This window comes from Platichthys flesus, chromosome 17 (genome assembly GCF_949316205.1).
Source record: "Platichthys flesus chromosome 17, fPlaFle2.1, whole genome shotgun sequence".
Taxonomy (NCBI): Eukaryota; Metazoa; Chordata; class Actinopteri; order Pleuronectiformes; family Pleuronectidae; genus Platichthys; species Platichthys flesus.
This window is the reverse complement of record NC_084961.1, coordinates 335877-359730: the sequence shown is the minus strand read 5'-3', so window position 1 is coordinate 359730 and position 23854 is coordinate 335877. Positions and strand designations below refer to the sequence as shown.

At 48.0% G+C, this 23854-nt stretch overlaps 1 protein-coding gene across 16 annotated transcripts; it reads right to left on the bottom strand.

The window, feature by feature from the left end:
* Window positions 1-732: 732 nt before the first annotated feature.
* Window positions 733-23557, bottom strand: rims2b (regulating synaptic membrane exocytosis 2b). 16 transcript variants are annotated; one of them, XM_062409551.1, is made up of 37 exons: window positions 23419-23557; window positions 23052-23211; window positions 20835-21045; window positions 20095-20249; window positions 18539-18656; window positions 18039-18252; window positions 17684-17965; window positions 15120-15184; window positions 14896-15015; window positions 14706-14805; window positions 14042-14165; window positions 13722-13768; window positions 13550-13638; window positions 13422-13457; window positions 12570-12700; window positions 12276-12447; window positions 12026-12185; window positions 10533-10601; window positions 10122-10257; window positions 9694-9804; window positions 8970-9020; window positions 8781-8849; window positions 8628-8687; window positions 6710-6819; window positions 6467-6496; window positions 5178-5714; window positions 4999-5040; window positions 4746-4784; window positions 4112-4134; window positions 3929-4026; window positions 3487-3636; window positions 3039-3223; window positions 2815-2950; window positions 2576-2688; window positions 2089-2190; window positions 1551-1690; window positions 733-1422 (listed from the first exon to the last, which is right to left on the bottom strand). In XM_062409551.1, the coding sequence occupies exons 2-37, from the start codon at window positions 23195-23197 to the stop codon at window positions 1237-1239; spliced, it is 4557 nt and encodes a 1518-aa protein (XP_062265535.1). In that variant the 5' UTR covers window positions 23198-23211; window positions 23419-23557; the 3' UTR covers window positions 733-1236. The 16 variants fall into 16 exon arrangements, with proteins under 16 accessions (XP_062265535.1, XP_062265536.1, XP_062265541.1 ...); XM_062409552.1 differs by having other exon boundaries at window positions 9694-9801; XM_062409557.1 differs by lacking the exon at window positions 3487-3636.
* Window positions 23558-23854: the final 297 nt, after the last annotated feature.

Sequence of the window (23854 nt, the reverse complement as noted above, 5' to 3'; positions counted from 1 at the left end):
TTAGTCCAAAGTTCAGTGTAACGAGGGGATGTGAACTGGCTCTTTATTATAACCGGCGGGTCCCAGGCTCATGGCCATCAGTCACCCTGTAACAGTCAGTCCCTGGGGGGTGCAGCTCCCCTGTGGTCTGCCTCACTTATCTACATGGAGACAGACTGACTGAGGAGGGAGGACGTGGAGGACTCTCGCTCTCAGCTGAACTTCACCACCTGAGACACTGTCTGTTGGGCGTCCCCAGGCCCGAGCCCACACACTGTCCTACCAGTTAAGTTCAGTGGTGGTGAAGTGTCCCTGTGCAAAGTGAATAGAAGAGTCCGTGCTCTGGGTCAGAAGGATCTGTGGCACCTGTCCGTCGCCACCAGGTGTGTTCTCCACTAAAGAGGGAGTTGACCCCAGCCCCCTGTGGGGAGTGTCACTCAGTGTGTCCTCGCTCTAAACCCAAACACAAGAATCAGTAATCAGACAAACCTTCAACTGATAGAACGTTCTTGTAAGAACCTGAAAGTATTTTATCGATCAAACAGCAGGAGGACATCTGCTTCCCTCTACTGGTCAGACTGGAAACAGCAAACAACCTGGAGCTCCAGGTCTGAAGGACACGTCAATGATGGTTCACAGGGTTTTTCACATTGATACCAGTAGAACCTGGTGAACCAGGTTCATGTTCCCAACAGGATCTGGAAACCAGGAAGAGCCAATACACGTGAAGTTTGTTCAAAGTCACACAACCACTGATCTTTGAGAATCTTTTATTTTGACGTTGCAGGCGATGTTCTCTTTTTCTTTAAAGTTCTTCCCAGTGGAAGTTTCATGTTCTCTCATCGTTCCAAAAACAAAAAGAACCAGAACTCCGTACTCCTGCATCGCCACGGAAACTACCTGGAGTCTATGGGTTCTGGACAGGCCTCGTAACAGTCACATGACTCCTGAGGAGATGCTGTGATTGGCTGGCCACTGGAGGTCACGTGGCTTCTCTTGTCCTTTCTTTTCCCAGCATCCTCTGGTACGAGGCCTTGTCTTGTGTATGGGTGGTTCTGTGTCACCATCAGGGGGCGGAGCCTCCCTTCTCCTCCCAGTGACATTGCATGACGCTGTTACACATCACTGTGACGTCATCATGCAGCATGCAACAGAGGAGGAGAATCATGGGACTTCTTCTGAGGACCACCCGGAGACAGCATGTCCCCTCCTCCCCCTCTCGTTACTGTGAGGTGTGGTTAGTCCCGCCTCCTGACACTACGACTTGCCCTCAGTCTCCTTATTGGTCAGAGGCGCCAAGGCAGGGTCCACCAATGAGGTGGCAGGAAACAGTTTAAACCAGCCAATCACCATGATGGACAGGTCAAGATCATCCAATAGGATCTGAGCAGCGCCCATGAAGGATTTATGGTCCATTCTGCCGTAGTCTCCCCACACGATGATCTGAAGACAGAGGTTACTACTTTAGGTTTAGTTAGGTGTGTGTGTGTTTGTGTGTGTGTGCGTGTGTGTGTGTCTGTGTGTCTGTGTGTGTGCGTGTGTGTGTCTGTGTGTGTCTGTGTGTGTGTGACCTGCAGGACTTTTCCCTCTGGATTCTCCTCAAACTGCAGCTGTTGTTGATAAAGTGGATCCAGTGTTTTTCTAGCCATACGAGTTCTCCTCTTCAGAACACACTTCCCGTTATCCATCAGGTACACCTTCACATACGGAGCTACACACACACATACACACACACAAATTATAAACACAAATGCAGTTGCAGTGTGACAGTTTGTATAATTCATCACTCCTCCAGCAGGTGGTGCTGTTTCTCTCCCTTAACTCGTTCAATTTCCTGTTCATGATAGAACGACCTCCGATGACAACAGGAAGTAGACGATCCTGTTTGAATCTGTACATTTAACTTTATTTAAAGAAACACACCTTCCTGTTGACAACTGTATATGAAGATAAACGACAGGTCTATGAATGCTGCCATCTAGTGGTGAGGATGTCATTTGGAGTAAGACTGTGATCGAGAGGTTGAGCTGCATTGTCAGGGTTACAGAGAATGTTGGTCTGTTGTGGTGTTTTGTGTTGTTTGGTGTGTAGCACAGTATAGTGTTTCACCTGGAGTGTTCTTGTTGCCTTGTTTACCCACGAGCCCCCGGGCTCGAATCACCTCCACGTCCAGACGCTCCTTCCTGAACACCATCCCAATCTGGATGTCACCTGATCATCAACAGCCAATCACGTAAACACCATTATACTATTGGATATATATATATAAATACATATAAAACATAAATTATATTATATTATATTGATACAAACAATGCTGCCACTAATTGATAGATACTGATATTACTGTAAACAATGGTACTAATATTAAGCATGGATGTACAAATGTAAACACTAACATACTGTTCAATATACAAATAATATATTATATATGTATATATATACACACATGAATAAATTAATATTTAATACTTGAATAGACATAAACATGAATAAATATTCGATGACTCATCAATATAATATATATGTGTATTTAGATATAAAATGAATAATGAACAAAAGAAGTAATTTTAATAAGGTTTTGATTGGTCATTACCCATGGGGGGCGTGGCCAGGGTCTGCCGTCCAGCCAGCTGGGCGGGGCCTAATCCTTCCAGGAACCCAGTGAACTGTTGGTCCGATGCCAACTTCACACCCGGAAAGATCAACCTGCAGAAACCGAGAGTGAATTAAATGATCTCTAATAGAATAAAAACTAAAGAAGTGCAAAGATGAAGAATCAGAGGAGTGAAGAGGAGCGACAGAATAAAAAAGAGGAGTAACAGAAGTTCATACGCTCCAGGTTTGGGGTCCTCAGCGTCCGGGTCACGACTCGGTTGTCTGGTGAAACGAGATTTGAACTCAACAGCCAAACCGGTTTCTATGCTCCTCTGGACAGGAAGTCTAACCACCTTCTTCTTCTTCTCCTCCTCTGGATGGACGGAGAGATCAACAGAGAGAAGACCGGGGTTTGAATATGAGCCCATCAACACTGAGTATCTGCAGTAGAGTCTTCTGACCTTCTGGGTTGAGCTGCGAGGCGCTCTGACTCTTCTTTCCCAGTCCGACCATCCCCATCATCCTCGCTCCGAAACTCGAGCGTCGCTTCTTCTCATCGTCGTCGTCGTCATTCCTGCCCAACGAGCAGATTTCCCCCCCGACACTTGAGGACTTCGTGAGAGGAGCTCCGGCCACCGGGGCCGGCCTGCGGGGGGCGAGAGAGAGGGACACAGCTGTCAATCACCAAAAGGGGAGGGACAGTGACACTCACACCTGGGAGTTACCTGGGGGGGGGGGGGGGGGGGGGGGGGGACCCATGCCTGTCAATTCTTTTCCAGGGAGGAGGGGGCATACAGGGGCGGGGATTGGGGGGGGGGGGTAACAGCAGCACACATAGGAGTGGGCGGCGGCACACCGTTGCTGTGATGAGTGGTTTGACTCCAGGCTGTTCATTGGTTGCTCCCTTACTTTGAAGGCTTGACCTCCTCCTCCTCCTCCTCGGCCTCTTCCATCGATTCGCTCTTCTGCAGTAAGGCTCCGCCCTCTGCCGCTACTTCCTGTTTTCCCTCTGTTCCCGCCCCCAACTCCACTGATTGACCATCTAGGGCCTCCGACCGGCTGCGTCAGCCAATGAGACAAAGAACAGGAGCATGCGGACAAAGACATGCAGCGACAGACATGCTAACATGCTAACTCTTTAAGCTAACAGAAAGAGCATGCTGAGTTAACATGCAGACAAATTTTAACAACAAGAAAAAGGTAAATTAATAACATGTTAACATCACCAACGCGACGTATAAAATGGACATTTTGAAAAACCACAAATATAAACATGCAGTTATCGTTCAACCTCGTAGAGTTAAAGTTTAACCTCTGGCTGTGCTGCTCTGTGATTGGTTCCTGGACTCACCTTAGTGGTGGTGCAGATCGAGTGTCGGAGGCGTTGGACATGGCCGACACGTCGCTGACGTCACTGTCTGATGATTTAAAGGACAAGCTGTCCCTCACCTGGACACAGAACATGAGGAGCAGGTGTGAGACCTCGTCAGTGTTTGTTTGTGTCAGAAGTTGTGACGTGTTTTTGTGTGTTCACCTTTGACGGATCCTTCATCACACCTGCAGGGACACAGGAGCAGAGGTTAGAAAGCATTGAGACAAATCCAGTTCTGATGGATTTATATAAATTCAGATATTAATTTTTTGGATGTACACTAGAAATAACAGTGACTGTTATATAGAATATTACTCAGAAGATAAAACCATTCGCTATGCTTCTGACTAATTGACGACATGGACGACATCATAATGATGAAATCACAGAAATAGGAAATTCACTCGTTCAACCACGAGCAGGGGGCGGAGCTTCACATTCAGACTTCAGGGAACAAACTACAAAGCTGATGTAACTTCTGAATCTACGCTGACAACACAAGATCAATCTCACAATAGTTATTCATCTGCAGGAATCAAACACCTCTGGCTTCATCGTATCATCAACAACAGTTTGACAAAGATCAATCTGCTGATTGTTAATCGCTCTGATTGGAAAGTTAAAGTTTCAAAGCTAACTGTATCTTAACATTTAGCCTGATTAGCCTCGTTAACGACAGTTTGTTGAATTCTTGTAGCCTGTGGTGAGTAATTCCATTTACTCAGGTGACAAATGTGTCACATGGTCTAGGAGCTACCTGTCTATAGGTGGGCGTGGCTAACAGCTGGTACGTTACCATTGGCAGCTTTCTTTTGCTGGTCCTCCCATGTGACCTCTACATCATTGCAGACAGAGAGAGGTGATTGGTCAGACTTCAGCAGCACTCTGAACTGTCCAGGTGTCCATCTGACGTCAAACCAGTTAAACCAGCTGGACTCAAAACCTCCTACTTAACAAAACCTTGCACACCAGAACAACCACACCTGAACAACCACACCTGGACACCCACACAGGATCAGTACAATCAGACGAGCATCATCACAACTTGCCTTTCCTGGTCCCTCCAGCTGCTGCTGAGCACGTTTCAGGCTCTGACATGGACAGGTATGATGACATCAGCATGATATAGCAGAGGTAAACACATGAAGGAAAAATGAAATGAGATGATGGAGACTGAAATATAAAAATTTGAATGACTAGTTTACCACTAATGACGTCTTGTACACACCTGGAGTCTGTGGGGGCGGGGCTGGGGAGGGGGCAGGTGCTGGAGTAGGTGCAGGGGGCAGGTCAGGTTCAAGAGGTGACTGTGATTGGACCACAGGAGCTGGGGGTGGGGCTTGGGCGCCTGTTGTGTTAGTTGGTTGGACTTGGGAAGCTGCAGGTGTGGCTGCAACAGGTGCTGGTGTAGAAGTCGGTAAAATTTCAGGAGCCGGGGTTGGGGCTCCCGCAGATGGTGCTGGTGCTGGTGTTGGTGCTGGTGCAGGTGCTGGTGTAGGTGCTGGTGCTGGTGCTGGTGTTGGTGCTGGTGCAGGTGCTGGTGCTGGTGCTGGTGCAGGTGCTGGTGCAGGTGCTGGTGCAGGTGCAGGTGCATGTGCTGGTGTAGGTCCAGGTGCAGGGCTTAGGTGAGGCAGTACAGGTCCAGGAGGAGGCGGGGCTTGGATTCGTATAAGAGGAGGTACTGGTTGAAGGCTAACAGTAGGGGTTTGTATGTGGGAAGTGGGAGGGGCTGAAGGTGGTGCTCCCGTGGAAGACGTGGCCAAAACTGATGGAAAATAAAAGATCACAGAGAAGATGAAAAAGAAAAGATGATCAAAGATGAAGACAGACAAAGAGTTGATGAATGATCACATGACCTGCTTCTCTAGTTTCCTCCCTAGTTCTCACTGACAGGACCTTTCAGTGATCAGTCACATGAAAGTTAGCGTTTGATCATTTGTCACTTTTCACGTCCACAGGACTGAACCTCAAACCTGTTTGTCTTCGGGAGTTTACCTGCTACACAACTAACAACAGCCATCAAGCTACGCAGACCTCGGCACCACATGAAGGTGAGGATTCTCAGAGGGATCTTAGTTGGTTATAAACCAGGACCAGGATCTCATCGGAAAGTACCACGCAGCCAGGAGTAGATACTCACATCATTAGGAACACCTTGACTTTAGATGTGTTCAGACCATATGAGATACAAACCGTGAGGTATCAACCTGCGCCTGCTGGGGGACACTACTGTAACTTCTCTTATGGTTGGCACAATAGAAATAAAATGTTCTTGATTTGAACACATCTCTCAACATGCACAAGATTCACCTCTAATGTGACGCATTAAGTCAAATGTTTCATTATTAACAACACTGTGACCTCAAGTCAACAGTTTAATATCAGATAACATCACGTGACTAATGCTACATCACTGGAAAGTTAATCTTTCAAAAGTGCAACAAAGGATAAGAACAGTTCTAGTTCTAAACTAAAGGAACCCAGAGCAGGTGAACTTCACAAGGTCACAGTGGGTACCTGTCTGCACAGTGTCAGGGAGTTCTCCATCTGAAAGACACCACTCTTTGTTAGATCACTACAGATCCGTCTAGGACACAAGGTGATCACTGATGATCCACAGTTACAAGTCACAGTCAAACCTGAAAACTTCATTTGTCTGTCAATAAATAAACAAAAAGACCTGATCATCAATCGTCAATCATCCTTTACAGCAGTTTTACCTGCATTAAAAAACCTGTGTTGGTTTAAAACAGTGCGTACCTCTGTCCAGAGCTCCTTTGGGGGGGGCGATGGGCAGCTGGCGCACTCGGCGGCCACAGACCGGTGTTCCTGACGGACTCGTCTGGGTCGATCCACTTTGAGGATTAACTCTGTTTGACCAAGGAAGAAATCAAAGTACGGGTCACATGGGAGGACTGAAGCCAAAGGTCAGATATTAAATGTCAGTAGTAAGATTAATGGTTTTGTTGATGTCAGTTTGTGCTCTAGCAACACAATGCACACACAACAAGCTAATGGCTAACACCATTAAAATGCCTTCAATCAATCAATAGACTGATTCCATGGTTACAGTGATTGATATGATTTGAGGGAATTAGACCAGACACTCGATTCTCAGGCTGAATCCCAATGTCCAGACTTCTGATCCTGTGAACTCACTAATTAACTGACGTGTTACACCCCCCCCCCGACCATAACAGCTCAAAGACAGAAGACAGCTCAAGTCAAGTCTTCAGAGGAGCTTGAACTAACTCCCATGGAGGAGGAGAGAGGGAATGTTCTCATTGTGTCCCTCTGTGTTCCAGTCTCTCAGTATTTAGGACCAGAATCTGCTGGGGCTCAGTGTTGTGGTCCTGGAGCTGGAGGTTTGGATTCAACCTGAGTTCACAGCAGGATTACGACTCAACTACCAAGGATTTAGAAAAAAACTAAGTGACCTTAGGAATCAAGAAACTCATGCAACCAACAAGCGAGGCCAACATGCTGTCAAATAAACATGAATCAGAAAGACAAGAAGACGAGGCTCAGATATGAGGGTGGAGAAAGAGAAAGAAGGATTAACTCAACAAATGAATTGCAGCAGTACAGAAACCATGTGGGGTTAACCCTCGGGGGTGTGGTCAGTCCTCAGATAGACGACTTCTCCTGGATGAAAAAACACATTCAACAAACACAACACCGACGAGGTTGGTTCCTGATAGGTCAGTCGCCAGTCACCTGGTGCAGGCAGGTGAGGGGGGGGCGGAGCGTCCAGACCTCACCTGGACGAAGTCACATCGGTCTGTGGAGTGTGAGCGTGTGTAAAGCGGTTGGTCCACCATCGCACGCTGGTCCGCTGACCGAGAGCGACTGCAGAAAAACCGCCGACTGTACCTGCACATCACCATGACAACAGTCACCCCCCCTCACCAGGACAACCCCCAGTGAAAGGCTTCAGGTCAGGTGACAGGAAGTGTACGGCACTGACGGATGTAAATAAAATAACAAAGAAGAAGAAATCCTCAAAGAAAACTGTCAGGATTCTGAGACTACATTTCCCAGAAGGCCTCAGTGATAAAGGAGACAAGGAACAATGTTGGGAGATAGAAGCAGGAAGTTCTGATCAAATACAGAGAACTACAAATTCAAACTTGTGCCTTCCAGAGGTTAAACTCTATTAACAAGCATCAACACTCCAACATGCTAAATGTAAAACCTTCCAAACACCAGCATGTTAGCATTGTCACCGTGAGCGAGTTAGCATGCTGATTACAGTGCATGTCATTTGGTGGACGCTTACAATTAGTGCATTCAACATCTATGAAGGCCCATTGAGGGGGTCAGTATCTGGCAGAGGGACACTTCTGCATGCAGATGAGGACTGAGGATTGAACCCTCGACCTTCTAGTTGGAGGATGACCGCTGTACCCCTCAGCCACAGCCTCCTTTTACAAATTTGGAATTTTGTTTCTGCCTCTTTCTAGAACTGAAATATCACAGGATGCGTTGGAGAACTTCAGATGAAATGACAAGGTTTAAACAAGGACCACAAGTTGAAGCTGTTGTACTCTGGCCCATAAGACACCTCAGCATGGTTGTGGGATGATAAGGACGGGACACAGAAAGACTACGACTGTCCTCTACATCTACATATGTTAGTCTAACTGTCTGGAAGTCAAACTGTCCGTCAGCCCGTTACCTGTGTACATCCTCATCGTAGGTGTCGGGGTCGTAGGGGAAGTCTGGGATGAAGTCCTGACTGAAGAACAGAAAGGTATCAACTCCCAATCACGATGAATCTAAAGTCCACTTCATCCTCTACACTACATTACCCACAAACCCTGGGGCTCACCTGTAGTCCTCACAGTTTCCATTCATCGTGGGGTTTGTCCAGGGAGCGTGGTACGGACCGTTCATATATCTTACAGACCGAAGCACGAAGGAAGATGAGAACGAGGTTACTTCCAATCATGGTACTAGAGGTACAACTACTAGTACAACAAATACTACTCCTCTAAATCTCATCCTATAACTTCAGTACCTGTCTTGAGAATCGAGCGAGTTGGTAACAGACATTTTCCTCAGTGATCTCCTGAATATACAGAAACAGACAGTCATACACAACTGACCAACTTTCTGTACCACAACCAACAACCAGGACAGAATCTGGACAAAAAAACAATCAAGCCTATACTGTCCCCAGTACACGCAGCACCACCAGTTCTAAAGCCGTTGCAACTGGGACTACGAGAACTGGTACGACTAGTACACAAACCAACAGTATCCAGCAGAGTTGTGTCCAGTAGCCGTGGATTAACCTGAAAACTAAAGTGATTTGTACTTCAAGCAGGAATATGTAGCAAAGAAAGTACCTCAACCAGTACAGAAACCAGCACTACTACAAATACTAGCTGTAGTACAACCGATACTACAACTAGTATATAACAAGCACAGCAGTGGTACAAAGAGCAGTACTGCAACAGAACTACAACCAGTACTAGAACCAGAACTACACAACCAAATCCCCTCCAGACCTGGGTCCTGGTGGACCCCTGAGATAGAGCAGTGTGTGGTTTGATTGGTTTCGGCAGCAGCAGAGGGGCGTGGTTAATCTGGTGATGCTGCATTCAGCATGATGTACACTAGTTTAAGTTTCCCCTTAAGCACAATATTACACTACGTTTGTCCAGGACGTGTGCTGATTGACAGCCGGCCAGGTGACCCAGGTCAGGTGACCCAGGTCAGGTGTGGGTTTCCATGGTTACCTGTCCAGACTGCTGTACTGGCCGGCGTCAGAATACGCTCGGCTCAGCTTCGAACCTCGCAGCAGTCGCACAGCGTCTTCTCGATACAGCGGGTACAGAGGGTTGCCACTGCTATCCACAGTTCAGAGGTCAGCAGAGGTCGAAGGTCAGGGTGGTTCACAGGTAAGAGGTGGTCGGAGGTCAAAGGTCAGGTGTCAGCAAAGGGTTAGGGTTAGTAAGGTAAGAAAAGAATAACAGTGAGTGGTGGTAATATGAAGCTGAGACCAATGGACATCCATGGAACGTTTCTTTCACTCATCTCATTTGTAATCTCATTACATCTGTTCTCATCTTCTATCATCAGACTTCTTCTTTCTCCATTTTGATTCTTCTCATCTGGAGTTCTCTTGTGTCACATGATCAAACCTCAACAGAGCAGCAGCTGTTACCTGTGAGGCAGCGGTTGGCTCGGTGACCGAGACCTCATCCGGACCAGATCGGATCGGGAGCACTGATTGGTCGACATCACTTGCTCTGGCACTGAGAGGGTGGAACTATGGAAGTCACGCCCATTCTGTCTGTAATCTGCACACAAAGAAACAGAGCCGGAGTTGAACCATCAACTGCTACAGAATGCTTTGCTCTAAGGTCCCCGTCAGACCAGCAGTGGTCACAAAGAATCACAAAGTGAACAGTTCAGTGGTTTCAGGTGTTTCAGGAAAACGATTATTAAAAGGAACATTTGAAATGAATATAAGGATAAATAGTTCTGAACTGGTTCTATTTTCCGGAATGTGTTTAGTCTGGGCTTTAACAGAGAGCTGCAGATGTTGCAGTGCATGATGGGACATGGAGTTCACCTGATATCACCCCGATGCCGTCTTCACAGTCGTAATCTGAGAACTCAATGTCACTGATCCTCTGAGACCCTACAGGAGAGGTGGAGACATTGAGACACAGAGAGGACATTTAAGCCTATAAGCAGCTCTTCAGTAATCCTCTACAGGAACAACTAATCTGACACACAAACAGAAAGAGTCCAGGAAGACAGGAAACAGATTCATACATTCCATTTGAGTGGACCCCACCTACTGGCCTGAAACCCTCTAGAAATCTTTTGGTCAGAATGAAGGGCGGATGAAACCCAATTAACCAGTCCTACCACCCCTTGAGAACTACTGGAGCTACTTCATGATGTCAACAAGTGCCTCAGGAAACCCTGGACTGATATCTACTGAATAATCCCAACGATCCCCATAGAAGCCCTTTACACAACTGGAACCCCGTTTGTGGAACCTGGAAAATGTCCTTCAAGGAGACTCAGTGCACCCGCCCCCCCCCCCCCCCCCTTAGAGAGTCCACTCAACATCTCCTCGGAACTCTGCCACTCCTTCTGAGTAAAAAGATTACTTCAAGAACCTTTTAGAAGGCCAATGTGTCTCCTAGAGACACATTGGCTTTACCCTGAGTAAACTACAATATGTAGAACCCTAAGACCTCTCGGTTGATCTGCAGAGCCCTCACAAGGACCAGTGTGGGAACCTTGAAACAACACACTTAGTCTCTCAATGCACAACTGCAACATTTTCACAAACCTCTAGCCCTCTCAAAAAACTCCTGCGATAGCCTTGAAAACAGGAACCTTCTTGAGGATTCGAAGAACTTTACACCGCTGATCCTTTGAAATTCCATCAAAGACAATGGAAGACAGATGGAACTCTGACTAAAGGCTGGAACCTTTCTGAGACCTGATGGATGATAAAGCATCCAAACACACACAAGGGTTTCTAAACAATGTGAGGAACTCTTTTGTGGATGAGCTGCAGAGGTCGGAGGGCAGCAGCAGGTAGACCTGCCAGGAGGGAGGGGCAGTAATCTTGGTGTGAGATGACCAGAGCCTGGACCAGAACCTGGACCAGAGCCTGGACCAGAACCTGCGCCACCTTTATAGACCCAGTTGCTCCTTAAACTACCATCATTTTAAAACTCACACCTCCACTCAACAAAGACTGGCGACAGTACAGTGACATCATTGGGCCACAGAAAATATCATTAGGAAGTTTGTTAGCTTAGCATCACATCGGGAAAAGCCAAGGAGGAAGAAGAAGCTACAGACGGTCAGCAGCCACAACAGACACAGAGCTGTTATTACCTGGCTTACAGTAAGGACCTTTATGTGGTTAAGCATCATGGGAGGAAAATAAAGGAAAGTTGACAAATGAGTGAAATTTAAATCAAAACAAGATGATGAACTGAAGAAGAAAGACCTTGTGATAATAAAATGTGGATAAAACAATGATTCACGTAGTGGGAGCCACACAGAGGATCAGAGTAATCAGGGTTATTCTCTCACTCTGCAGCCGCCTGCTGGTCTGACTGGGCTCAGGCTGCAGTCCTCTCCTCTGCAGGTAGGGGGAGGCACTGGGCAGTGGCAGAGAGGAAACGTCGTGAAGCTGGAGCTTGTACCAGTGAGGCTGATCGTCCAACAGAGCCGACTCCAGTTCAATCAGCACCTGAACACAGAGAACACACTGGTTTGTAAGACTTTCTCTTCGGACGACTTCACATCAGATGTCTTTTGAGCGTTCTCCATATTTCCTGACCTCTCCTAGGAACTGACTCTCCTCCTCTCTGAGCCGGGCCTGATCCCAGACAGTCAGCTCCAGCATGCGTTCTCTGAACTCCCTCCGGTGGACCGGAGAGTACATGAAAGTCTGATTCCACCGAGGCTCCAACGACTTCTTTACCGTCTTCGTCCTCCGCTTACTTTTATCACTGCAAGGAGAGAAGTAACTGCCAATCATAGCTATAGAGAACCAGATCAGAGCTTCTGCAGGTTAAAGAACCCCATGACTCTCAAAGTGGAGAAAAGGAAGCAGGTTGGTTCTTTTATTGACCTTCTGTCAGGCAGGAAGTAGATCTTGACGTAAGGGTTCCTGGGTCGGCCGTCGTCTTGGGAGGGAAGTTCTTTGGCTCCAAGAACTGTGACGATTAGCTGATAACCGACTTTATCGTACCAGAGCTTCACCTGCAGGACAGATTTTAAATCAAAACAAACACAAAGTACAACATAAAAAGGAACCACGCAGCGGTTAGGGTTAGACTTACAACCCTGAGGAAACACAATCAACAGCAGGAGAACCTGGCACAACAGTAAAGACTTAGATCCACCTAAAGACTAGTTCCATCCATCCATCTGCTAACTACCGAGCTAGCCACGGAGCATCAGGAGCCCAAAGAACAAAGAACCAACTGCAAACCAAAACAAAAGTGGAAAACATGTAGAATCTGGAAGAACAACGAATGAGCCCTGAAGAACATTAGGCTCCTAAAGGGAAAAGCTGAAACGGTCCAACACGGACACTGTCTGATATCAATGGATCAGGAACCCAGAGCTGAAGCACAAACCCTGACAGAGGAGCGCTACAGCGCCAGAAGAAAAACAGAGAACAGATGTGGAACCTTGCTCATGAGTATTTGTAAATCGAATAGGCCCTCACCTATCCAGCAGGAAACCTTGGTAACATCTGAGGACAGAACCCATAAACTCAGTCGAACAGAAATAGAAACTCATTCATGACGGAATATTCTACTTCGCTAATATTTTGAAGTTTGTGGGCGGAGGTTTGACGTCATTGACACTAGTTAAGAATGAACAAAATAAAGGGTCAATTCAGCTAATAACTAATAACTAATAACTACAGAGAATGAAAAGATCATTGTCACTCTCTCTGTGTTCTACAGTTTACCTGAATTCTGGGAACCAGAGGACGCCTGTTCACAGTCTGAAACACACACACACATCACCATGGGGTGAACCAACAGCTGATTGGCCGAGGGCCGTGTGGCAGCGCAGAGCTTCCTGGTGTAAACGTACCGAGACTTGTCCGGAAAGAACACTGGGGCTCATGGGAGATGTGACTGAGATGGACGGGCCGACCTTCTGTGAGTCGAAGGAACTGGAACCTGTCACAGAACGTACAGTTTATAACACGGTCCTACAGCCTCAGAACCAGTGTTGTGGTTTTAGTTGTGGGTTCTTGACTCACTGGAGACCAGCTGGATGTGGGAACCGTCTGCTGCCCTGGACACGTCTCTGAAAATCACAACCAAGCCGTTAACGTGACAGAACCTCAAGTTCTCTGAAGAACATCCAGTGCTTCAGTGTTTGTGCTCAACTGGCTGTGATGGCCACTCAAGGGGCTTTACAGTAGATCTACGCAGTCTGTTTCTATGAGAGCCGCACAGCCATCAGGGGCAGTTGGGGTTTAGTATAGAGGCCATATAGAATGTCTGAAACACTTTTTTGTCATATTTTGTAAAACCCCTTAGTCTCTGTAATATGACCCTTGTGTGACCTTGGACCCACCCGATGGGTCGGGACACCACCAGCTCCACCTGCGGTTCTGGTTTAGACTCCAGGATGATGTTATAAACTTCATTAAACGTGGCTCCCTGAAGAACCCTGCCGTTCCACTCCAGAACCTGATCACCTGAACCACGGAGGACAAGAGGAAAATGAAACAAGAGGTTTTACACTCATTAGCATATTCATTTAAATATCATATCACAGCCTGTCGACACCGTGACCACTGACCACTCAGATCACTTTAATAGATTAATAGATAATAGATGTATTTATTCGTCCCAAACACATGCACAGACATGCAAAGGCACACAAACAGGTAGGGAAATGTAACCTCTGCTTTTGACCCATCTGGTGCAGGACACACAGAGCAGTGAGCGACCATGTACGGCGCTCGGGGAGCAGATGTTGGGGGAGTAAGGTGCCTTGCTCAGGGGCACTAGACAGGGTAGGGAGACTCTTGGATTTTTGGACAGATCAAGCCAGGTTCGTCTTCTGTTGTTTCTCCGTGGAGTCGAACCAGAGACGAACCAGAGACCTTCTCTGCCCATAGTCAAAAGTTTCTGCCACTAGACCACCGCCTCTCCATACATCATAACGTGATGAGTCATCGGTGAACAACGTAAAAGCATCGATAGGATCAAAGAACCTCAGCGAGATGGAGTACCTGGTCTCAGGTGTCCCACGGTGTCAGCCAGACTTCCTCTCTTCACCTTGGTGATGAATGCACAGAGACGACCAGAATCCGTCATCTTCCCACCAACAACCTGAGAGCACACCGCCCATGAGCAAGGCACTGAACCGATCGTGTTAATAACCAGCAGGAAGAAGAAGAAGAAGAAGAAGGAGTTTGTCACCTTGAGTCCCAGCAGCGCTCCCGTATCCGCAGGAACTGTCCCGTCCTTCATCCGCTTGTTCAGAAGAATTCGACCAATCAGACGCTCTCCATCCTTGGACGTTTGCCATGTGACCGGATGCTGAGGAGTCACAGTGGACATACATGTGGTTGCTTAACAACAGTAATATAAACAAACAGTAGTTCATCTCAATGAGCTGGAAGATGATTGGATCTCAGTCCTACCATAGACATGGGCCCAGGCTCGCCACGCCAGGAACCATGGTCCCACCACTGGCTGTCCATGTCTCCTAACAACCAGACATCCAGGAGGAGAGGGTGGAGGTCAGAGGTCAGAGGTCAAACGTGATTAAAAGCAGCTTCAAACTAAATGTGATGATGTAAGGGGACACATTATTTTATAAAATTACTTGTGAGAGAGTTCATCAGAGAGAGAGAGAGAGAGAGAGAGAGAGAGAGAGATTTTGCATCAGAGCCTAAATGCACATTAACACAGAAACGACGATGCCTTGTTGTGTATCTATCAGTGCAGATCACACACAACAGACGTTACACAACATAACAGACGAATCAAGACGAAATGGATAAGAGAGTGAGAATCTACTGTGGAGAAGAAGCACACAAGTCCGACACAAGGAGAACAACACGGAGAAAGAGTGAAGAGCTCAGAACTTAAAGTTGATTTTAAATCAGTAAACACGGAACAACGCCACCTGGAGGAGCCGTGTTGTAAAACTGCACAAAAGGAGTTTCCTTGTATCCCACAATGCAACGTTCAGCAGAGAAAGGAGCTGGCTGCTTTCTGGCTCTGAACAACTAGACGAAGGTCTCTGGATCGTGGTCGGGGGCCGGGGGGGTGGTGGTGGGGGGGGGGCTTGAACCTTCCAGCAAACAGTAATCCGTCTTTACACACCAGTGTCAAAGCAGCTTTAAAACACACACACACACTTCAGTACTCACAGGTCTGTGTGAACGCCATGAAGGAGGAGGATGCTTCAGCAGAGGAAGAGGAGACAGAAGAAGAGAAGGAGGTGAACCTGCAGCTCCTTTCTCCTCCACCTCCTCACTGTACCTGTGGGTGCTGTTTGCCCTGAGCTCTGGCTGCAGGCTGCAGAGCAGTTCATACCTGTCTGTAAGGAGATTAGTCAGAGCACTGAGCAGATCTGAGGTCTGTGGTTCCCGTGTTTGCTTGTTACAGAGCGAGCTTCTCTTTCACTGCAGATGGCTCACAGCTCACAGCTGATGACCTGGCTTCCACATCCAGGTGGTTGGGACGTCTACAAGTGATCTGGTTGGTCGAGCTGTAAACTGGATGCTGGCCGAGGTTGGCAGGTTGGGGCCAACATTGCACCCTCAACCCCTCTCCTCCACTCTTCTCCGACTTTTCACCAGATCAGAGTCTGTGAAATCCAGTAGATCACCAGGAAATGACCAAACCTCCAGATCACCAGGGATCCAGCAGCTGCGATGACATTGACCAGCCCTCTCTGTCAGACGTGTTGTCTGGTGGGTCAGCGGTTGCCTCCTGCGACCTTGTGTCTGCACTGACTCCTGAGGTGGGCCGGTAATCCACTCTCTCCTCTTTTAATCCGATTTAACGAAGGTAGAAGCGGTGATTCTGTAGCAGCACAGGAGAAGCCATGGATAGATGTTCTCTTCAAATCTGGATCATCCACGTTCTCCAAGATCCTCCAAAGTCCTCTGGGCCAGGATGGTCGAGGTTGAACGTCTGTTGGAAGTTGTATTGGTTCTCATTTATGAGCAGGTATGTTCAGGGCGGCGGAGAAAGAGAGTCTGAGCTGCTCCGTCACCTCCAGACTTGAGAGAAGGAGCCAAGAAGCCTCTGAGCCAGTTAGAGTTCATAATCTCTGACCATGTGACTTCTGGTCCAATGAGAGGGACACAGCAGATTAACTCGTCAGCATGACACTTGACTTCCTGAGACGACAGAAACACTTTCAGCACCTTAAGCTGCAACGCGTTGGGCAGCAGAACGTCAGAGAACCACACCGACACTAAGAGAGCCTTGACCCAACACTGTTCTCCAGAGCCTTCAAGACCAGCACAAGACAAATCACACACAACAGAACAGAAGCAGAATCCTGAATCATGGAACATCTGCTGATTCAAGAGGAACAAAAGCCATAGAGCAGCAGGAGAACCCTCCAGAACTGGAGCAGAGCCATAACAACAGATGGAATCCACTGCAACAACAGCAGAACTCTACAGAACAAGTGAAAAGGCCACAGAGAACAGTTGTGGATCCCTGCAGAACAGCAGCTTCTCGTCTATTACATGTCCAATTCACGCTCGGGATCCGGGATCAAACCACCAACCTAACAAGTGGAGGGGCCCTCCACCAGCCCTCCCAGCAGATCTGCCCAGGAGATAAACCATGAAACACAGAACCTGTATTAGTGTGGTTCTCTCTTGAGATTAAGTTCCTCTGTCAGAAGTCAGAGTTCTACTGTGATCTGCATGCTGGGTTCTCCGAGTTCTAGGAGGAACCCTCTGGTGTTTGGAACACGAAGTGCAGTGTAAAGCTGTTCAGACTGTATTCAGCTGGAAGAGGATTATCGCACCGAGCTAAGTACGGTGAGAGAACACAAACCCGATGTCACTGGACTTCCTGGTTCAGCTCCAGCTCCACATCAGGACTTGGACCAGGTGTAGAACCACCTGCCTCATGAACTGAGCTGTTAGCATGTACAGATTTAGCCTTTTACCTTCATTTGGTGGCGGTTAGCATTTAGCCACGTTTAGTTAGCAGTTGAAATGTCAACACTCACTGTCAGGCTCGTCACAGCTGGTGTACTCTGGACTGGTCACTAGCTCCTCCTCCGAGCTGCTGAAGCTACCAATCACGTGCATCTTCCCCATCCCCCGCCCTCTCTGCACCATGCTCTCATTGGCTGCCTTCCTCTTATGGGCGGAGCTCGGGTCCAGGTGTTGCTGGGGTAGCGGGCTGCGGCGGGGGGGCGTGGGGCTCATGTGATTATATGCCCGGTCCACAGAGAATGACCTCTGACCTTCAGATCCGAATAATCCCTGAGGTCGATTGTGACGGTGAACTAACAGGAAAGAAAACATATCAGACTGAGTGCCCTTGGCAAGGCATTAACAGTTTGTCAGTCCTGCTCCCACCTGTGTGCCTCAGGGTCAGGTGGTCGGGCTCAGCCGGTGCCAGGGAGACGTCACTGTGGCGCCGTTGATGTCGGACCCGGCCGACCTGCGCCAGAATCCTCATGTTCTCCTCGCTCGGCTGCGGCTGCACCGGGTAACGAGCCAGGTTTGGGTCACTGCGGTACCGGGCCTGAAACTCCTCCTCCTGCCGCCGCCGCTCACGAGCGTCCAGGTCCTGGTCCGGGGGGGGGGGGGACGAAGACCAACATCATCATCATCATCAGGGACTGACAACACTAGGTCCTGTAAGTGTGTTTGTGACTAAACATGAATAAATACCTATAATGAAACAGAGGTTCAAACAAAATCATTTAGTAGATACTTTAGTTGTGATTGTAATCTGATAAACATTTCAATAAAAATCTGATTAAAAATAAAACTTAATAAAGTTCATGATGAATATTGAATACAAATTGTTTTAAATAAACTATAAAAATTCCAAGATGTCAAATCAAACTCACCTGTGAGTGCCAGCGGCCTCGTCTATCTGTGATTGGTCGCCTCTGAGCCCGTAGAGCCGCCTCCTCCAGACCGAGGTAGCCCCCCCCATCGTGACCAGATCCTGAGGGACTCCGCCTCCTGAGCATCAACGAACCAAACAGAAAGATCCGACTTGTTGTCAGGCTCCTCCCACTGTACAACACTGAAGCTTGAATATCACAGATATGAACGCTTCCATCTTACAGGAAATCTGAGTGTGAGCGAACAGTTCTGTTTGAGTGCAGAGTTTTAAACGAAAGCTTCATAAATCTACATTTTCATTCCACAAGAACTAGAGTGACAGACGTCTGACGTCAACAACATGAAGACTAATTATTTTCTTCCCTCCAACGTGTTTCACATCAGTTCAATATCCTGCTGACAAACAAACAAACAAACAAACTTACACTTTATCCTTCAGCTGTCGGAGGTGAGAAGCTTCATATCGACTCAACGCACGACACATTCAACCTCTTCACACACACACACACAATCACACACACAACCACACACACAGTCAGCAGCTTTATAAATAATATCTGGATCATAACTGAAAACACGCCCACACCGACCAGACTCCGCCCCATCCAGACTCCCTCCCACGTCCTCCTTGTCCCTCTCTAGCTCCACCCACATAGGAAGGGACATGTGTGTGTGCATGTTGTTAGCCTGTTAGCTTCCGTTAGCCTACAGTGTGTTAGCATGTGTCTGTATTTAGCAGCAGCAGCGAGTCTCTGAACTGCAGGATTACAAATCTGGTAATCAGATTATGTGTGTGTGTGTGTGTGTGTGTGTGTGTGTGTGTTTGTGTAAACTCTTTAATTAACAACAAACCAAACTAATTAAGAGTCCGTCTGATTTTAGTCCACAGAACAGGTTTCCATAACAACTCCACCGTCAGAAAGGTTGCCAGTTTGAATCCTGAATTCTCCCTGTGAGGATTCACATGTTCTCTCTGTTGTGTCCCACTGCCCCCCACAGTCCAGACACATGCAGACTGAACTGGAGACTGATTGGTTGGTTGTCTCTTTATGTTGGACCTGTGATTGGCTGATGACCAACCCAGGGTAAGCCCCGCCTCTCGCCCAATGTCCAGTCTCACAATGACCTTTAAAGGCTGAGCGCTCTGGATGTACACACTGAATACACACACGATATTCAGTGACATCTAGTTGTGAAGCTACACATGAACTCTGTCCTGACATGTTGTGTAGTTGGTGTTTGTTGAGCAGCAGCAGCAGGTTGTCGGGTCCGACTCGTTCGAACAGGAACATGTGGGAACATCCAGGCGAGGGGTGGAGCCTGGAGAGCAGCAGGAGGCGGGACATGACGTACAAACTCTGCTGTGGAAAGATCAGTGTTGTTGTTTACAGCTCATCCACACCGGGTCGGCCCTCATCACCAGAAGATCTGGAATCTCCTCGTGTTTCCAAGTGGACGTCTTCATCTTCTTCGTGCCCGGCTCCTCTTCTTCATCCTGAAGACATTTGTTCTCACAGATGAGTAAACAATATAATATACATTTCCTCAAACTGACCGATCTGTGTCTCCGTTGCTCAAGGGTCTTGTTCCCTCCGACAACCCCTGCACTGGTGGTTGTGGACCTCCCTGTGACGTTGTGTTGGAATGAAACTCGCCCGACTGAGTGAGAATCTCCTGCTTCCTCCTGCACACGTTACAAACCCACATCACCTGAAACACCACAGACACAATATCGTTTATTCAACGAGCTGCAAATGAATTCTCTACAAAACTGAACCGTCTGACGCTGTTGACATGTTTCTTCATAACATGTGGCTCCACCTAGTGTTCAGACACAGTACCTACGACAACTGCTTTTTAATGACGTCATTGAAACCCTGATTAGAGGGAAACTTCAGTCCATTGTGATCATAACGGTTCCTTAGGTCCGTGTCCAATGGACCATGTGACCAGGGTTCTTTCTGCTGTTCACAGGTGCAATTATTTGGGTCGTATCTGCAGAACCAGACAGAACCTTTGACATGTGCAATCTGCAGAACTTGAAGTGAAGGGCTGAAGTTTGCAGCCGAGCCTTTCTGAGGTCGTGCTATTGCTAACATTACGCATGTAGCACTGGCAGAAACTTGCAAATAGAACCTTTCATATATTCTAGCAAATCATAATACATCAGTACACACAGATAAGAGTCTGAACTTCATCTGGAATCTGTGATGGACTCATTCTGATCACGAAGCCTTTGAATGGAACCCTCACTAACGAGTTTCTCCTGATGTTTGGTTGATTTGGAACTTTTACCTTATTGGCTCTGAGAGGGACCCCCCCCCCGCATCGGGCACAGAAGTGGCTCTGGCAGTAGCAGCACGCTCGGCCACAGACGTCAGCCATCTTGGTTTGTCGACAGACGCCACAGGTCAGAGACTCTGCCCTCGCTGTCTGAGCGGCCTGAGGCTCCTCCCCCAGCTTCTTCACCTGGGCCTTATACATCTCAAACTGCTGATGTAACTTCCTGTGTGGGCAGAGGTTAAAGGTCGCAGTTTGTTTAGAAGACTTCGGCTGATGACATGTAGCATTAGCTGAACTAGCATTGGAAGTTTGAAGGTGATCATGAAGAAGTGAGGGATGGGCACCGGGCTGAAGAGTGTCTCTGCTCCCTCACTCGGTCACGTGATCACTGATTAAAAAACATTTTACTACAAAGACACACAAACAGGGTTTGAACGTGTCTGTGACTTCCTGTTTCCAACTTTCTGACTGCAGCTTCGGTCACCTGATCAAAACCCGAGCAGAAAGTCGACCTGGATTCTCGAGGTTCTGATCCAACAACCTCTGAGGGAACATGAAGGAAACTGCACAGGTGTGAAACAGACCTCTGATCAGTTTCTGTTTTCTACTCACGTCTGCGACTTGTCGTCAGTCGGACTTTTAACGTGCAGAACGTCGGACACATTGGCGGCAACGTTATTGACCAACTGACTGAACCCCGACAACAGATTCCACCTGCCCAGGTGACACAGAGACTCATCTGACAGGAAGTGGGGGGACTGAAGTTGAGGCTGAATCCAAATGTCCGTCATCTGGACTGATCACTCCCACGCTTCACTTGTCTATCATGACGTCGTGAACCTGCACGTCACAGAACACGGCCTGAAGTCAGGTCTCCTGCTTTTCAGCCATTTTGTATCTTTTGTGTATTTGTTTACTTCACTAACAAATTACATTGTGATGATGTTTGATGACCTCACAGCTGAAAGTCAATGTTCTGTATCATGATATCATAATCTGACCAGTAATTTCAAGTAATGTTACTAAGTCTGAAACCGGAAAAATCCTAGACAGTAAATAAAGATGGACGACTCGTCTCCAGACACACAGGGGGGGGGGGGGGGGATTATTTTGCAGTCAGAGTCTGTGTAGCAGTAATTGTGGAGTGGAGGCGTGGCATCAAGGTCCCGCCCACACTCGACATCGTGTGATGAGAACTGACTAAAACTAACCATCTCCAACGTCTACTTTGACGTTTCAGTTTGGTCCATGTCCCATCTGCTTACATGGAGGAGGAGGGGTCTATGGCCGATACTGCAGCCAGCCACCAGGGGGCGATAGAGATGATTTGGTTTCACCTTGGGAGCTGTCATGGCGACAAGCTTTATTTTCAGTCAATGGTAGAACTACAAGATCATGTTCACATTGCAATGACTTGTGGGTAATGAAATCAGGTGAAGTCTGCACCTGGACGTCTGCAGGAGCTAAATGGCGCCTCCTGTGGACTGGATGAGGAACTGTTCGACTGGGAAGTGCAGACATTTGGATTTTGGCCAGTTTGTGAACCAGGAAGTGGTTCAGTGAGGTTCAGGAGGAGGTGTGACCGGGACAGCTGCTCACACGGACACGAGGTACTTACGAGGCTGACGGAGGTTTGATTCCCTCTTGATCCCTGCAGACACATGTCATGATGATGATGATGATGATGATGATGATGTCAGAACAGAAACAAACATGAAAACCGAAGCATGACTAATTGAACACATGAAGTAACGAGCTGAAAGCAACGATCGGTTTTCTGTGTAAGAAAACAAAAGAAGATAAACAAATGAGACAAAGAGAAAAACGACAAAATAAACACGTCACCAGGTCTAAACTGTCCGTCATGTCACCTGCCCCGCCCCCAACCAGTGATGTCACAGCAGGTGTTTATGTGGTGGTGGGTCATTCAACTTCTGGGTCAAGTGCAGGGGCTGATGGGTAATGAGGTGACATCATAACCTGTGGTCTCCAACATCTGGAAGCTCTACTGCTAACGTTAGCTTAGCATTAGAGAGACTGACTTTTCAAAACTCGTGACAGCTCATTCTCATTGAGGAACTTTGACTGTGGGAGAGTGACAGGAAGCAGATCACGTGCACATTGACTGGTTCTGGATCAGCTGTTTATTATCTCAGCTGATTATTGATTATTGTTGGGCTGACGTCACCTCCACCATCAGTCAGTGATGATTGGTCGCTCCCTCCTTACTTGAGCATGCTCTGCTCCTTCTCCTCCTCCTTCTTCTGTCGCTCCACCACCGACAGGATGATGCTCCGCTCCTCCTCCGTCAGGTGGCTCAGGTCCGGCCCCGGTCCCGGTCCGGGGGGCGGTGCAGGTCCGGCCGGGCCAGACATCCTGAGTGAAGCCGCTGGAGAGAGAGAGATGATGAAGAAGAGGATGAAGAAGAAGACGATGAAGACTGTTCACATGGCTCTGTCCACCTCCGGGTGTGTGGAGCTCTGACCGGACACTGCACCGGTCAGAGAGCCGCTGTTTGTGCACCTTCACCCGGCATCACACCCTCCACACACCCGCTGGTTGACCCTCCATCCCTCCATCACCCCCCCCCCCTCACCGTCCGCTCTTCACTCTGCAGTCAGGTCGTCTCCTCCGGGATTCAGCTGAGCCGGCTCCGGTGTCCTCTCCGTCCCGGCGGCTCGCATCCTGTCTCCTCCCCGGTGCGGCCTCCTGCGAGTCCCGCTGCTGCCGCTCGCTCCTCCCGCTGATGATGGAGGAGGATGAGGAAGAGCAGGACGAGGAGGAAGAGGAGGAAGAGGAGGAAGAGGAGGAAATAAATAAATCCCCCATAGTCTGGGGGGCGGGGGGGGGGGTTGAAGACGTTACGCACTACAGAGATCAGCTTGTCACGTGGACAGAGCTAAACACAGTCCTGCAGCCCATAGAAACAAATGATCCCACACAGCACCAGCAGGGGGCGCACTGTCAACACACTGAACAAATCAACCATTAATAAGAATAAAATAAATTAACAACACAAAAATAACTACAAC